The following is a 16353-nucleotide window of genomic DNA, read 5'->3' on the forward strand; positions in this document are numbered from 1 at the left end:
GGCCGTGACTAGGGGGGCTTTTGCCCAGGTTCGCCTGGTGCGCCAGTTGCGGCCCTATCTGGACCGGGAGGCCTTGTGTACGGTCACTCATGCGCTCGTGACCTCTCGCCTAGACTACTGTAACGCTCTCTACATGGGACTTCCCTTGAAGACTACTCGGAGGCTCCAACTGGTACAGAATGCGGCCGCGAGAGTTGTCTTGGGAGTTTCCCGGTACTCCCATGTTACACCTTTGCTCCGTGAGCTGCATTGGTTGCCAGTTGTCTTCCGGGTAAGGTTCAAGGTTTTGGTTATGGTCTTTAAGTCCCTACATGGCATGGGTCCGCGATACCTCGAGGACCACCTGCTGCCGGCGTCGACTCCCCTCCGCCCTGTGCGCACCCACAGAGAGGGCCTCCTCAGGGTGCCTCCTGTCAAGGAATGTCGACTGGCGGCCCCCAGGGGGAGGGCCTTCTCTGTGGGTGCTCCGGCGTTATGGAACCAACTGCCGGTCGAGCTCCGGATGGCATCAGACCTCCGATCCTTCCGTCGCGGGTTGAAGACCCATTTATTTGAACTAGCGGGTCTGGCCTGATGGGGGTACTTGGGTTTTTTATTGGCTTGTTTTATTATTCTGGTTTTAACTTGGGCATTAATTTAATTATTTTTTAATGTTTGTATTGGTGTTCATATTTATGCCCTGTGAACCGCCCTGAGTCCCTTTGGGAGAAGGGCGGTATAAAAATCTCAATAAATCTAAAATCTAAATCTACAAAACATGCTAGCTGTTCCCTTGCCTGCCGACGGACCTGTGCCGGGACTGCATGCTATAGCCTGCGCGCTGGAGACAAGGGCCGGCTGTTTTCCGTCGGTGTCAGATGGACCGGAGCCGGGGACTGCTGGACGGCGGCCCTGGGACGTGTGGACGAGCCTGCTGGAGCCAGATACGGATGGGGGGGCAGTTGGTTGGAGAGGGATAGGCACACACTGGGAGCACGTTAGTGTTTTCACCCGGGTTGGGGTAGAGGGGGTTTGGAGAAGAGTCACCCAGGATACTAACAGCAGCAAGGTTTACAACGCTGAAGTTGTCGAGTCGGAAGCATGTGGCGGTTAAAGAAACGCAGGCAGGCTCTGGATGCCGGAAGTGTACTTTGTACATTGCTAAGCACATTTATTTGTGCTTTAAATTGTAAGCTGCCCTGAGTCTTCGGAGAAGGGCAGGATATAAATGGGATTTTTTTTAAAAAAAAATTGCGTCTTGGAGACAGGGAGAGCTGGGCAGGCAGGCAGGGAGAGAGGGCTGACCCACCCAATCCAAGCAGACTTTGTATGCAGTGGGGTAGTCTTATATGGCGAGTATAGCCCAAACCCTATAATTTAACAGGAAAAGTAGGGGGTCGTCTTATACGCCCAGTCGTCTTATACGCCGGAAAATACGGTATTCCAATCATAGTATATATAAATAGGAAGGGCTAAATGCATGTAACAGAAGAAAGTATCTAGGAGTACTCGCTTAATGATTGTAACTATTCAAAATTTATTTGCTTTACAGATGGTTAACAATTTTAAATAGCTAGATCTTTGCTATTTGCTATATCTTTACTAGTCTGTTTACTAGTCCTTTTACTGGTAGAAAATGTAGGTTTAAGTTCCATTGCTAGCAATGCAGTGGTAAAGTGCAATGTCATTTGACTGCCCTGCTTTGTAACAGGAATCCTGGTAGTCCCCACTGCTATCATTAAGTGAGGATCACGGGTTGTTAAGCAAGGACTTCCTCGTAACTTCCTGCCAGCTTCCAAAATGCAAAATCAGTGCAGAATCTGGTAGGAAATTGCAAGTTCCAGATGGCTTGCAAGCAAGTACATAGCTGCTGCTGGATGGGGCAGGGTTCGGGCATGGCCAGCAAGATATGGTATGAGCACAGAGTTGGTTGCTGCTGGATTGGGGAGATATGAAGGTTGCCGAATTAGCTGAGACAGCCAGAACTTTGGGGACCAGTCATACTATTATTCAGCACCACAATAATTTCAAACACAATTTGCTGAATTAGTGATCATTAACTATTAAATGTATGGCCAATAGAGTGACCAAATCTTACTGATTCAGGACTAGATGTCCAAGATAATACTTAATGCTCTGTTCTCCTTGGGACCATGCTATTTTTCCCTCAAAATGTACCAAATCCAGTGGCTTCTGGAAGTAAATCCTCCAAACTGGAAGTAGTTCTGATGACCTCGACAAAGTGTTCCAAGACTATACAGACCTGATTTAGGGCCAGACCCACCCCCAGGTTATCTTGAACTATTTGCTTTATCTTTATTCTCACTGAAATCTATACTAATCTATTTACTGGTGGAAAATGTAGATTTAAGTCTTAGCTCATTTTGTCTGTTACAGTATTCAAAATATAGACTACATTCTGATTTGAAGAATTTTCCTTGTTAATAGAAATTCTTAAAAAGGTAGAATTATGGGCAAAATAAGTAACTGCACCAGCAGAACCTTGTGTTTTATGCTTCACTTCTTCACAGACTCTGGCCTCTAAGATGGAAACTGATGAAATCTGTGATTCTGTTATCCATGTTTTTCTGTCCCTACTATTCATAATAAAGCTAGTATTTTTAGCTCAAACTATTGAACACTGACATGGGACAGAAAGAGATAAGAGCATTTCATACCTGATATCTCAGAGCCTGAACCAGTTCTGACTGACCCATCAGTAAAGGATGCAGATTCAGAATCAGAGTCACTAGCTTCACTTCGCGTATCATAATCATTTCCTTCCTTCTGATCTCTTTCATCTTGATCATACTCTTCTTCCTCATCATCTCCATCTTCTTCTACTTCCTCCTCTTCCTCTCCATCATCTTCTTCCTCTTCTTCCTCTTCTTCTTCTTCTTCCTCCTCCATTCCTTCCTCCTCCTCCTCCTCTTCTTCATTTTCAGTATTTCCTGCATCAGAGGAACCACTACTACCTGTTTCACGGTCTGAACCATATTCCTCAGAATTTACTTCTTCTTTTGAAGAATGGCTTGACCTGCTTGGTCGTCTCTCCATATCATGCCTTAGTCTCTGTTTATAGAAAACAATCAGCAATCAAGACCAATTATTTTAAGATAAAACTCTAAATGCTTGCTTTAAACCCTCATTTTATATAACTGCAATGTATTATTCATTCAGGTTAAAAAATAAATTTCTATTTAAACCTAGGATAGAATAAATTAAAAATTAAAAGCCAAATAAGCTAGGAAGTGAAATGCTGAAACTAATAATATAAAGCAACACGCTACTGGAGAAAAGATCCTATCTATTTAAGTACAGAGAGATTAACAATCCATTACTTACTGCAGAAGCATCTGGAGTGGAGGACTTAGCTCTTCTGTCAATTTCCCTTTTCCTCATACATCCCTTTTCAGGCTGTCCCTTATATGGATCTCTGGAGGTGCTGCTTGTCATTCGCAACTTTCTATCACTTTCTGGACGCTTACTTCTGTCAGACCTTCGATAGTCCTCACTCTTGTATTCTAATACAGGCTTTCCTTTTGTGCTCACAATTCTTTTGTTATTGCTAACAGAAGAGCTTGGAGGCTTGGGTAAGATCTGCCTTGAGGAATGTACAGATGGTTTTTGTTTTTTAATTTCAGCTGCTTCCATCCGTTCACTTTTCCTTTTGGATCCTTAAAAAAATAAAAGTTATTACTTACCTAAATGCTAAAAAATGTGTTGCAAACATTTTCAAAAAAACAACATTTTCTTATTTAGCATAGGTCAAAGCATAAAGAAACATTTAATCTAAATTTCTGATATCAGTAATTCTGCAACTATTAACTTTTAGCCAGTTGATAAGAAATTCTAGGATTAAAGCTTGGGGAGCTAAGGTATTAATTTGAAAATTACTGAATAAAGATGAAAAATACAGGAAATCATCTAAAATAAAATTTTCTTTTTTCCCATTTCATTATCAGGCGAACATTTCCTATATACCTGCCTTCAAAGACTTCAAATTATTAGCTATATTTGTTTACAAAGCAACAGTAATTACTTACAAGAAGTAGTATTAGTTTATGTACTATTTTGCATAAGAAGTCTGAATAACGGTTTCACCCTGTTAAAGGTATGAAGAAAGAGGACTGGAGGATTGAGATAACATACACTAAATACTATAGATCGAGCAATGTTTGAAAAGCCAGGAGTGATGGGGAGAGAAAATACTTCACAGAGAATTTGCTACACAAATTACTTTCAGGAAATGAAGAAAAGAAAAGCAGAATGTTCAGCAAGAATAAGCAAGACTTCCTGCATATTGAGAAACGTTTTCAAGCTTGCCAAGAGGCCACTTGTAAGGCCTTTTTATACAATGGTAAATTTTCCAATAGGTGTCATATCTAATCCGGCTCCAAAATCCAGTTACTCAGATCTCTGGAGATAAAACCAAGTTGTAAAGTAGCATACCTTTTTTGTCATTTTTATCTTGTTCACTATCAGGGTTATACAATTCATCGTCATGATCTGGTGCATCAGTTAAGATATCATCAAGAACATTTAATTCACCATCTATGAAGAAACAGCAAACGTTTAGAAATGATTATTATTAAACAGCAAACGTTATTTAGAAATGATTATATTAAAAAAAACTGAATGAAAAGGTACTGCAAGCCAAAATCCCAGAGATTTATATTAGTACCATTCCTTCCCTATTCAAGGTTATCTAGAATCAAAGTGGAAACTAAGTACTAAGTTCTTTCTTTAAATAAATATGTTGAATAAAAACAGGAGGTAATATAAGAAAATAAAACTTTGTGTCATTATTCTTCCAAGGATAGAGTGTATTTCCCTGTACTTGCTGATCTCACTGACAATATTTAGCTGTCAGGTATGGCAATGAATAACTTCCTACTATGCCAAGCAAAGGAATTCAACCTACTTTTGCCACAAGGATATAGGATCTGATGAATGCTCTTAAAGAGTAATTGCGAAATAATTTCAACTATTCTAGAAAGAAATTCCTAGTCCGTTAATATTATTAATATCAATTGCTTCTTTGTATTACATATGCTTCAGGTAGTCTTTGCTTAATGACTGTCGCTTAGCAACTGTTCAAAGTTATGACAAGCCCCCTTACACCCTATTTCAAAGTTCTGACAGCTGTATACCCTACCCACTCCACATAATCGTATTCTGGCCACTTGACAACTGCCTCACCTTTATGGCCATTTGCACCATCCTGTGATCAACTGATTATGATTTCTGAATGTTTTTTTTTTCATTTTCCAGTGTTTACTTCTGATTTCCAACAAAAACTACACACTGGATGAAATGGATTTGAAATGGATAATGACTGCAGCAAAAAAGGTTATAAAAACAGTCATGTAGTGATCTGCTTAACTGCAATGACTTATGACCACAATTGCATGTTCAGTTATGGAATTTCATGTTCAGTTATGGTTGTAAGTCAAGACTAACTGCATATATAATCAGGTTCATTCATATCGGTTGACTGCTTGATTTGTCATGGACTAATGAGGGAGGCCACCCCTGGACATGAACTGCTTGTCAGCCATTTGTCCCATCATATATGGGTGTGGATATATTAGAATGGCTGTAATTTCTCAATGGTGAATGCCGCACTTTTGTCAAAGCCCTTGAATTACAGCTGACAGTTTTCATTTCATTCACTTGTGTGTTTCATTTCAAATTCTCTGTGTGTGGAATACAGAGACCAAATGCCAAAACACCTATCATTCTCCCAATATGTTTGGGAATAATTTTCAGCATTCTTTTTAAGCTATTCAGTTTTAATTTATGGTCGGTCTGTCATCAGGACAAAGATAAATAAGAGCATAGACTAACAATTTTTGAACTAGTCGAGAGGTAATCTGTAGCACTGAATTTTGGACACACACTGTAAGTTAGTCCATCTGAGGTAAACTTAGTTCAAAAATTGTTGCTCTATGAGGCAGTTTTACCCAGTGAAAGGTTATGACAATGGAAGTTTAAGTACAGGTAGTCCTTGACTTTGACTTTCAACAGTTCATTTAGAGACTGTTCAAAGCTACAACAGCAATGAAAAAAAGTTACCTATGACCATTTCTCAGACTTACAACCATTACAGCATCCCCATGGTTATGTGGTTAAAATTCAGACACTTGGCAACTGACTCATATTTACAACAGTTGCAGTGTCCTGGAGTCTTGTGAACACCTTTTGTGACCTTCTGACAAGCAAAATCAATGGGGAAGATGGATTCACTTAACAACTGTGGCAAGAAAGGTCATAAAATGGGATAAAACTCACTTAATAGCAGTCTCACTTAGCAACAGAAATTTTGGGTTCAACTGTCATAAGTAAAAGACTATCTGTATATAGATAGCTTATATGTGAGTTCTTAAAATATCTCCATTAAAAATTATCAACAAAATATTTTTCAATTGCTATACACTTTGTTAAGAAATTGAAGAAAAGACTATTTGTTCTCCAAATTCCAAAAAATTATTTGCAAAATAACTTCATTATAATTAAGATTTAACTTAGTATTGGCAGACCATACAGTATATGACACCAAATAGCCTGAGAAGAATGTAAAAATTTGCCATAAAACACCTTTGTGCATCTCAGCTCAAGAAATATATTATAGAAGAGAAATGGTAAATAAAGACAAATAGTTGACATACCACGATCTACTGTAAAATTATCAAGGGGAAGTTGAAATCAAATCGAGAGAACAATTAATAGCAATAAGATATAGTTGTGAATGGTTCACCCATTTAGTTATCTCAGATATTTAAAAGAAATAAATTTATATATTTATGGTATGGAGCAAAATAAGTCAGAACATGTATTTGAACATGTATTTACTAACATATGTAAACTTTTGTTGAAATTTGAAACAAAGGAAAAACATTAAATAATATATGAGTGGGGCAAGAATTTTGGTTATAATACTAGGCAAATCAATGTGGTTAAAAATGCTGAAATTTACATTGGATTATGATCTCAAACAGAACTGATGTAGTTTGCACATGGCACCAGCTAAATTATCTGGAATGTGTAAAGCCACTTAATGTTGGAAATGTGAACAACATGAAGGGATGTCTTTTTTTCATGCTGGTGGATATGTATAAAAACTTTAAAAATGGATCCAAATAGTATATTTTAATGCAGAAGATTTTAAAGATCAATATTCCAAGGAAGCTAAAACTTTTCTGTTTAGGATTAATGAATAAACAGGGATGGTTATTTCAGTATATGATTGCAACAATGAGACTCTTGCAGGTAGAAAGGAAAGATTCAATACTACCCATTTTGGAGAATGCTTGGTGAAGATGACACATTTTGCTGAAATAAATTATCTACATTTGCTGCTGTCTGGAAGCCTTTTATGGAATTTTTGTGTACAAATGAGAAAAATGAACTTGCCATTTATGATTTTGATGATTAGACAGGATAGATTATAGAAAAAGCAATATGTTGTAAGTCAAAATAGGTATTTTATAATTGTTATAAAGAATATAAGAAGCTACTTGTTTAAATTTTACTTTAATTTTTTCCCTTCTCTTACATTTTTCCTTATTTCCATTTTTTTGCTTTCTTCACTCTCATTTTTTGTATCAGCATCTTGTTTAAAAGTTTAAAGTATAAGAGTGTGTGTGTGTGTGTGTGTGTGTGTGTGTGTGAGAGAGAGAGAGAGAGAGAGAGAATTTATTTATTTATTTATTTATTTTATTTTAATTCCATTTATATCCCGCCCTTCTCCGAAGACTCAGGGCGGCTTACAAGCTTAGCAGTAGCCTTCATTCTATGTATATGCCTGCTTATTAGGGCTTTCACACACACACCCCATGCGGCATTATTACAAAGTCAGCTTAATTGCCCCCAACAATCTGGGTCCTCATTTTACCTACCTCAGAAGGATGGAAGGCTGAGTCAATTTAGTCACCAAGGTCTCATTTAGTCACCAGTAACTCGTTTAGTGGTAAAAAAAATCTGATTTGCAAGAAACTGAATTTTTTAAAAGTAGGAAAATTCTGCCATTTTCATCACTGAACTGATTTAATAAGTTTCTGTATTAATAGCTGACAATTATTTATGGCAAACCAGGACCAAAATCTTGTAAAGAAAACTTCAGGAACTTATCCAGGTAATTGTCACTGATATGAATGCTTAAAAAAAAAAACATAATCTATGCCCACCCAGATCATAGCGAAAGGTAACCATAAAATTGTAGGGCGAAGTTAAGGTAAGTAATCAATATGATTATTTAAATAAATGCAAATATGTTTTTCTCGACACTTTCTGTTTTGGGGTGGATCACTCAAAAAGTAAAGGATGGTCCTTAGTTTGGAAAAAGAACTATTACCTTTTAGGTAATTTAGAGGAATCCCTTTATCATTATTAGCAATAATCTTATTATTATTTATTATTATTATTATTATTATTATTATTATTATTATTATTATTATTATTATTATTATTATTATTATTATTATTATATACAAAAATATGTGAAATTACAACTGCCAGTTCTTTATTTCAGAGGTCCCCAAACTTTTGGGCACCAGGGACCATGGAGAGAGGTTTTTCTGTGGACTGGAGGGGCCGTGGTTTTGTGTGCTGCCTGCATCCTGTGGATGGGGCTTTCCTTGTGTGGACCGGTTGCTGGCATGCCGTGGCCCAGTACTGGTCCATGGACCAGGGATTGGGGACCCCTGCTTTAGCTGGTATTGGCTTCATGTGAATCAAGCTTTTCCCAAGAAGCTAGGACATCATAATGTACCAGTATAGTATATGTGAGGAACCAAGCAGTTTGGACTATTATTATGAAATATTTTGATCATGAACTCTCTGATCTTAAATATTTTCAATGAAACCAAATACCTGTGGTTCAATAATTTTTGTTTTGAAGTGAAACAAAATCTGGTTGTTTCAAAGACAATCATATTGAATGCTCTGACTGTTCTGAGGACTGCAACTAAGCTGCTATTTTGTGGCTTGTGACTGGGTTGTTTTCAAGCTCTGTCCACCCTAGCTGGTAGAGAAGCAGAGAGCAGTCATATCTCATCTTCTATTGGTTTGATTGGATGAGATGATGTGAGATATTGTTGAAAGGAAAAGAACAGTGAGGTACATGGCGCAATAAAACAGAATGTTTCCAGCTGTACACATGTCTGGTAAGTTATTACTGCTAGTTACTGTTTGTTTTTTAAAAAAAGAACTATCAGTTCATCAAGTAGACCAGGGGTGTCAAACTGCTGGCCCTTGGGCCGGATGCGTCATGCTGAAACCGTGCCCACCCCATTGCCGGCAATGGAAAAAAAGTTGCGATACGTTGCGACAAGTCACGTGACATTGTGAGTTTGACACCCTTGAAGTAGACTAATACCTTATGCTATACTTTATTTTGCAGGTAGGTAATATTAAAGGTATGCCTCATATGCAAGTCCTGCTGAAGCCGTTAAGGCTGTATAAATATGAAGATTACTACTACAGTGTTGTTTTGGATGGCTTGTTAAAGTCTGGATGTATCTGTGCACCTTCAAATATCCTCCCGTGTTGAGCTTAAAAAATATTGAAAAAATCTAAGTATGGTTTGTTGAAGAGGATTGATTTGTTGAGCTTTGGCATACTTTCTTTGTTTTTGTTCCTGTAATACTAATGTTAATTCGGAATATCAGTAATCAGCAATCACTCAAATATGTAAACAGAACATAATCTCTAATGAACAACAGTATTGCTTCTGTTAAACTTACATCTGGCACAGATTGCAAAAACAGAGGTTGTACAGAAATTAAACCTGGATCTTTAATAACCTGGATTTTACTGAATAAATCCTTTACCTTAATTTGATCACTGACAAGATTTGGAGGTTTATATACAATGGCCATATTTTTACTTTGATGAATCACTATCTTTCTATTTTAAGAGCAGGACAAATAGAAACTTCTATTGGCTTTTATTTATTTATTTATTCGTTTTATATACCGCCCTTCTCCTGGAGGACTCAGGGCGGTGTACAGAGCAAAGTAAGTATACAATAAACCAACAATAAAACAAATAAAACCCCAGATCTACAAATAAAACCCCAAATCTATCAGGCCAGGCCGGCTTGCTGGAATAGATAGGTTTTTAAATCTCGCCGAAAGGTGCAAAGGTCGGGGGCCATCCGGATTTCGGCTGGTAAGCGGTTCCAGAGGATTGGCGCACCCACCGAGAATGCTCTCCCCCTGGGGGTCACCAGCCGGCATTCTCTGACCGGTGGCACCCTGAGGAGGCCCTCTCTGTGGGAGCGCACAGGACGGAGGGGTGTTGACGCTGGCAGTAGGTGCTCCCGTAGGTAATCCGGACCCATGCCATGTAGGGCTTTGTATGTCATCACTAGCACCTTGAATTTCACCCGGAAGGCAACTGGAAGCCAGTGCAGCTCACGAAGCAGAGGTGTAATATGGGAGTATCGGGGAGCCCCCAAAAGCGTCCGTGCAGCTGCACTCTGTACCAGCTGAAGCTTCCGAGTGATTCTCAAGGGCAGCCCCATGTAAAGAGCGTTGCAGTAGTCAAGACGAGAGGTCACAAGTGCATGGGTGACTGTACGTAAGGAATCCATGTCCAGATAGGGTCATAGCTGGCGCACCAGACGAACCTGAGTGAAAGCCCCCCTAGTCACAGCTCCTATGTGATCTTCTAAGGAGATCTGTGAATCTAGGAGGACACCCAGGTTGCGAGCCCTATCTACGGGGGGCAGTAACTCGCCCCCAATATGAAGGGATGGAATACTCTGAGTATCCTGACATGCCAGTATGTACAGCCATTCAGTCTTGTCCGGGTTGAGTTGAAGCCTGTTCCTCCCCATCCATTCCCGGACCGCTTCCAGGCAACGGGACATCACATCAAGGGCATCACTGATGTGGTTTGGGGTCGAGATGAAAAGCTGGGTGTCATCAGCATACTGATGATAACCCACTCCAAAACCACAGATGATCTCACCTAGCGGCTTCATATAGATGTTAAACAGGAGAGGTGAGAGGACCGACCCCTGAGGAACTCCATAAATGAGAGGCCTCGGGGTCGATCTCTGGTCACCCACCAACACCCACTGTGAACGTTCCAGAAGGTAGGAGGAGAACCACTGAAGAACAGTGCCTCCCACTCCCAATCTCCTGAGACGCCGAAGTAAGATACCATGGTCGATGGTATCAAAAGCCGCAGAGAGGTCTAATAGGACCAGGACAGAGGAATGACCCCTGTCCCGAGCCTGCCAGAGATCATTCATCAGAGCGACCAATGCCATCTCCGTGCTGTGTCCGGGCCTGAAACCCGATTGGAACGGGTCTAGATAATCAGTATCTTCTAGGAACAGAGGAAGCTGATGCGCCACTACGCTCTCAACAACCTTCGCAAGAAAGCAAAGGTTGGAGACCGGGCGAAAGTTGTTTAAAACAGCTGGGTCCAGGGAAGGCTTTTTGAGGAGGGGTCTCACCACCGCTTCTTTCAAGGCTGCGGGGAAACTGCCCTCTTTCAATGAAGCAGTTACCACTGCATGGATCCAGCCTCGTGTCCCATCCCGAGCCGAATAAACCAGCCAGGAGGGGCACGGGTCCAATAAGGATGTAGTGGAGCTTAGCTTCCTCATGATCCTTTCTACCTTGTCCAGAGTCACAGGATCGAACTCTTCCCAGATAACATCAACAAGACTGTCCATGTTCTCATCGTCAGACTCTGCCCAGTTGGAATCCAGACTGGTCCGGATCCGAGCGATTTTGTCCAGCAGATGTTGGCTAAATTCCTCAGCACAACCCTGCAAGGGATCCTCCTTCACCTCTAGATTAAGGAGGGAGCGGGTCACCCTAAACAGGGCGGTCGGGCGATTATCTGCGGACGCGATAAGGGCAGCAAAGTAATTAGACCTTGCCCTCCTTAGCGCTGCGAGATAAGACCTCGTAAAGGACCTTAGTTGCGATCGGTCGGATTCGGATCGTCTGGATCTCCAACAGCTCTCTAGGTCCCGTCTCTGCCGTTTCATCTCCCGGAGCTCCGTAGAAAACCATGGAGCCCACTGGGATCTGCAACGGGTCAGGGGCCGCATGGGTACAACTCGGTCGAGTGCTTCTGTGGCTGCCTTTTCCCAGGCTTCCACCATGGCACTGGCCGAGCTATGAGCAAAGGAGGCAGGTGGGGGGCCAAGCGCTGTTTGGAACCGCCCAGATAAAGCTTCCCCCTCCTCCCAGGAAAAAGAGGCGACTATTACCACAACCTGTTAATTTAGATTTCATGAAGCTAATGTCCTACAATAGGCAGAGATAGTAGAGACAGAAGATCCACTAGAAAGATAAGTATCATTCTTTCTTGCTTTACAGTCAGCATTATTCCAGGAAATTAAAATTAAAATAATTGCTGGCTGGCCTTCACTGAATCATTTAATAACTTAAAGAAGGAAGGGCACTGAGATTATATCTAGAATTTAAATCACCTGGGGAAAAGATTGGCCATCCACCATAATGTTTAAGTGTAGGATGAAACTTCTCTAATAAGCTCTGTTTTCTACCAGGCTGTATGGTTAATATTTTATTAATTGATAAAGTGGTTAAAGACATTGAGCTTGTCTGCTGGAAAGCTGACGACAGCCTGAGTTTGAGACCAGAGTGCCACGCAATGGAATGAGTTCCTGCTACTTGCCCCAGCTCCTGCTCACCTGGCAATTTGAAAGAATGCAAATATTAATAGATAAATAGATACCACTTGGATTGGAAAGTAACAGCATTCAGTATATAGTCATGCTGGCCACATGACCATGGAAATTTCTTTCAACAACACAGGCTTCTTCTGCTAAGAAACTGCTCCCTTGAGTCGGAATGACTGGATAGAGAATTCTTTCCATTTTTATATCAATTCTAGATAACCTCTTAACAAAGAAATCTTTTGAGCATACAACTATCTATGAGAGCGCACCATAAATTTGTCTAGGCAAAGAGAACTGACTAATTTCTATTCATGAATATAATTTGCAATAATGATATTCTTTTGCTTGGAGATTTCATTATCGGAGGTAATTCTATTACCAAGTTTTAATTCTATCTTCACTCATTAAAGACCAGGTGATAAATGAGGAGACATTAGTATTTCAATCTGCAGGTTTCTTGCATACAACATGTGATCTACCTGCAATCATTATTAATACAGACAGGTACATACACTAAATTGTAATATTTTTCTCCTGCTAAGAATTTGATAGGTCAAAATGATGTGCCATTCATTGCCTGGGGTAGATTAAAGCATGGAGATCCAGCATCATTATTTATGCCATTATTTCATATGATTTTTTAAAATTAGTTTCACCCTTTAATATTGTTTGATAGTTAATATTGAAAACTCTCCATTAACAATTCATTTAGGTATCAAGAGAAAGCCATACAGTTAACAGAAAATAACCTGTCTAAAGAAAAACCCCAGAATGAAATGATCTGCAAAAGCGGAGAAATTAATTCAAACCCACCGGTAACTTCCAAGAAGGATCTAGTGTTACATAACATCTTATCTTGAGATAAAATCCAAACATGGTAAATGGACACTGGCAGGCAATCCTATAAGATTATACCTAATCAGGCGCAAAATAAAAACAAACTCTTCCATTTTATGATGAAACACTGGTTTGACCATGGGTGCATACATTCAAGGCTAAATTACTGGAAGTCTTTAAAATAAATCAATTTAAAAATTATTCACTATATGGCAAAATTTTGAATTTAAAAGTACAAGCAGTCTTTGACTTACAAACATTTGTTTAGTGATAGTTTGAAGTTACAATGGCACTTATGAACACTTTTCACACTTACAACCATTGCAGTCTTCCAATGGTCACATGATCAAAACTTGGGTACTTGGCAACTGGCATGTATTTATGATGGTTACAATATCCCAGAGTGATGTGATCATTTGCCAGTCAACTTCCAACAAGTGAAGTCAATGGGAAAAGTAAAAAATACTTAATGATTGCATGGTTAACAACTGCAGTGATTTGCAACTGTGGCAAAAAAAGATAAAAAATGGGGCAAAACTCACTTAATAACTGCCTTGCTTAGCAATGGAAATTTTAGTCTCAGTTGTGATCGTAAATCAAGGACTACCTATATGTATAAAGCTCTAATCAGAAACAAAATGGATGCCACTTATCTGAAAGTATGTAATTTGATTAATTTTTTTAAAAAGTAGTGGCTTCTAGGAGATTATTGCAGTTTTTATAGAGAAAGGAGTACTTACATAGTTGGTAAAGTGACAGTCAATACAAGAGAGAAATTTGTGGTAAGTTATTTTGTGGTTCTTCCCTAAATCTTTATTTCCCACCATTGCAGCTCAACAGTATTCTAAGGTGACCTGCTCCTCACTTGCCAGTATCATAGTAGTTCTCTCTCACATTCCCAAACTGAACTGACAACTTAAAAATGAGAAGACTCTTGTATGATCTACCTTTTCTATGAAAAAGAATATGGATTGCAGGCCAGTTCTGGTATCTACATTTCTAAGAACTGGAGCTACATTTTATGACTCTCATGTAGAAAATAGGAAAGAAAGACAATTGGGCTGATCCAGTCTTTACTGTCTAAATACTTTTAGTCACTTTAAACATATAAACCTTTTTTGGGGGGGACTTCTGGATTGACTTCAGTGAGAAAAAGTCCTACAAGATGAATAAACAGGGTTTTAAAAGTTCTGTTTTATACCTTGATTTTACACCTAGCAATATGTTCTGGTAGAAACTGACTCACATGCCCTGTACCCACGCAACTCTGCGCTCCACAGCCAGGCCTCCCCTGCCACCTATAGTACCTTGCCTCATGGCAGCGGCACCACCCACAGACTATCACTTGGTTTCCACAGCCATGGATTGCTCCTTCCTTCCTTTCCTCGCGCAGCAATCGCTGATCCCCACTTTCTCACCTTGCATCACCCCATGTCTCCCTTCTCCCTTCTGGAAATGGCAGCCCTGTTTTCTGCCACTTCTCTTCCCAGCATTGTGCTCCTCCTTTGTATGGAAGGATGCTAAGCACTTGTCCCTTTATTCTCACAACAACCTTGTGAAAGAGGCCAAGTTGAGAGTGTGATTCTCCAAAAATCACCTCATGAACTTCAGTGGGCAGAGCTGGTCTTCAAGCGAGGTCTCCCCAGTATACAGATGTCTTTTCCTATGATCCAGTAAGTTCTTTTCTACTACGTAGTTATTGAACATTAATAGATGGGATGAACATTAGAAATTTCACCAAAAACTCTACATGAAATCAGAAAGCTAATATATCACAGCAGCTGCTTGTGCAAAATATAAACTCAGAATCTTGTATTCCAAATCAACCTCGAATAACAGCTTTATCGTTTCAGCTTCAGTTCCATATATGGATAATAGGACAGACTCATCTTGAGGATGAACTGCTAGTACCAAAATGCAGACAGGTAATACAAAACAGTCAACAATGCGATAATAAAAGAACTTCACGAAAATTACGCCCTACATATTTTTAAGGGCAAAGTTTAACTCTTTGCGAATCCATCAGTGCTCGGCCCCGGCAGGATCCCATGCAATGAAGTCAAACTCCTTTCAGTCTTCGACCTGGTTTCCTGACCTGAGCTTTATCACTGTTAAGGCTTGACCCTTCCAGGAGACGGAAAGTAGCAATGAGCGTGAACGCTTAAACCCTGGATCGACACTTGAGGGAAAGGCGTGGTTTACCTCAGGGCAGGGCAGGGCAGGACGATTGCTCGTTGTAGGCCGACTGCGCGTCCCTCCCACCGCGCTTCCCATGTACCTATGGGCAGCTCCGCTGCCGTGACAGCATGAGGTTCAGGAGGAAACAGAGGATAAGGAGGGGGAAAGGGAAACATTCTGTACCTTTTTCTTCCCGGCTCTCGGCCGCCATCCTTTTCTCACAGCCGCTCTGGGATATAAGCACAGCGCTTGCCACACACACACACACAGAGACAACCTCACTTGGTGGCGAGGAACGAGGAAGCAAGTGACAGAAAAGATCCAATAACGATCCAGCAAGAAAAAAAAATATTCTGTGGCTGCCCAGCCAAAATGGAGTCTCCTTTCCGAATCCACTTCTCCCTCCTCCTCCTTCCTCTTCTCCGTCCCGACTTCCTACGCGACAATTCTCTCGCTCCCACAATGCTCCACGCGACGGGCGCAATACGTCACAAGTCTCGGCGTCGGCGGAAGTGGCGGTTCGCATCATAGAGAAGGAGGCGGCAGAGTTATACGCAGGGATGCCCGCTCCTTTCCAGATGGAGGCCCTGAAAGCCTGCAAATTCCTCTTGATATGAAGTGAAACCCGCCTAGTGAGATTTCGCCAAGCACTTTAGGATAGGTTGGGCCTAATTTCCTCTGGTGATTGT

General features: G+C 40.5%; 1 protein-coding gene across 2 annotated transcripts in view; it reads right to left on the bottom strand.

The window, feature by feature from the left end:
- Nucleotides 1-16089, bottom strand: part of YTHDC1 (YTH N6-methyladenosine RNA binding protein C1) — a 42928-nt gene extending 26839 nt beyond the window's left edge. For both annotated transcript variants that reach the window (XM_083376940.1, XM_083376939.1), the window contains exons 1-4: nucleotides 15848-16089; nucleotides 4432-4533; nucleotides 3325-3656; nucleotides 2658-3051 (exon numbers count right to left, since the gene is read on the bottom strand). In XM_083376940.1, the coding sequence (XP_083233066.1) occupies nucleotides 2658-3051; nucleotides 3325-3656; nucleotides 4432-4533; nucleotides 15848-15875 (856 nt within the window). In that variant the 5' untranslated portion in view covers nucleotides 15876-16089. The remainder of the gene's footprint in view (nucleotides 1-2657; nucleotides 3052-3324; nucleotides 3657-4431; nucleotides 4534-15847) is intronic.
- Nucleotides 16090-16353: the final 264 nt, after the last annotated feature.

Source organism: Vipera ursinii (assembly GCF_947247035.1).
Source record: "Vipera ursinii genome assembly, chromosome: Z".
NCBI lineage: Eukaryota > Metazoa > Chordata > Lepidosauria > Squamata > Viperidae > Vipera > Vipera ursinii.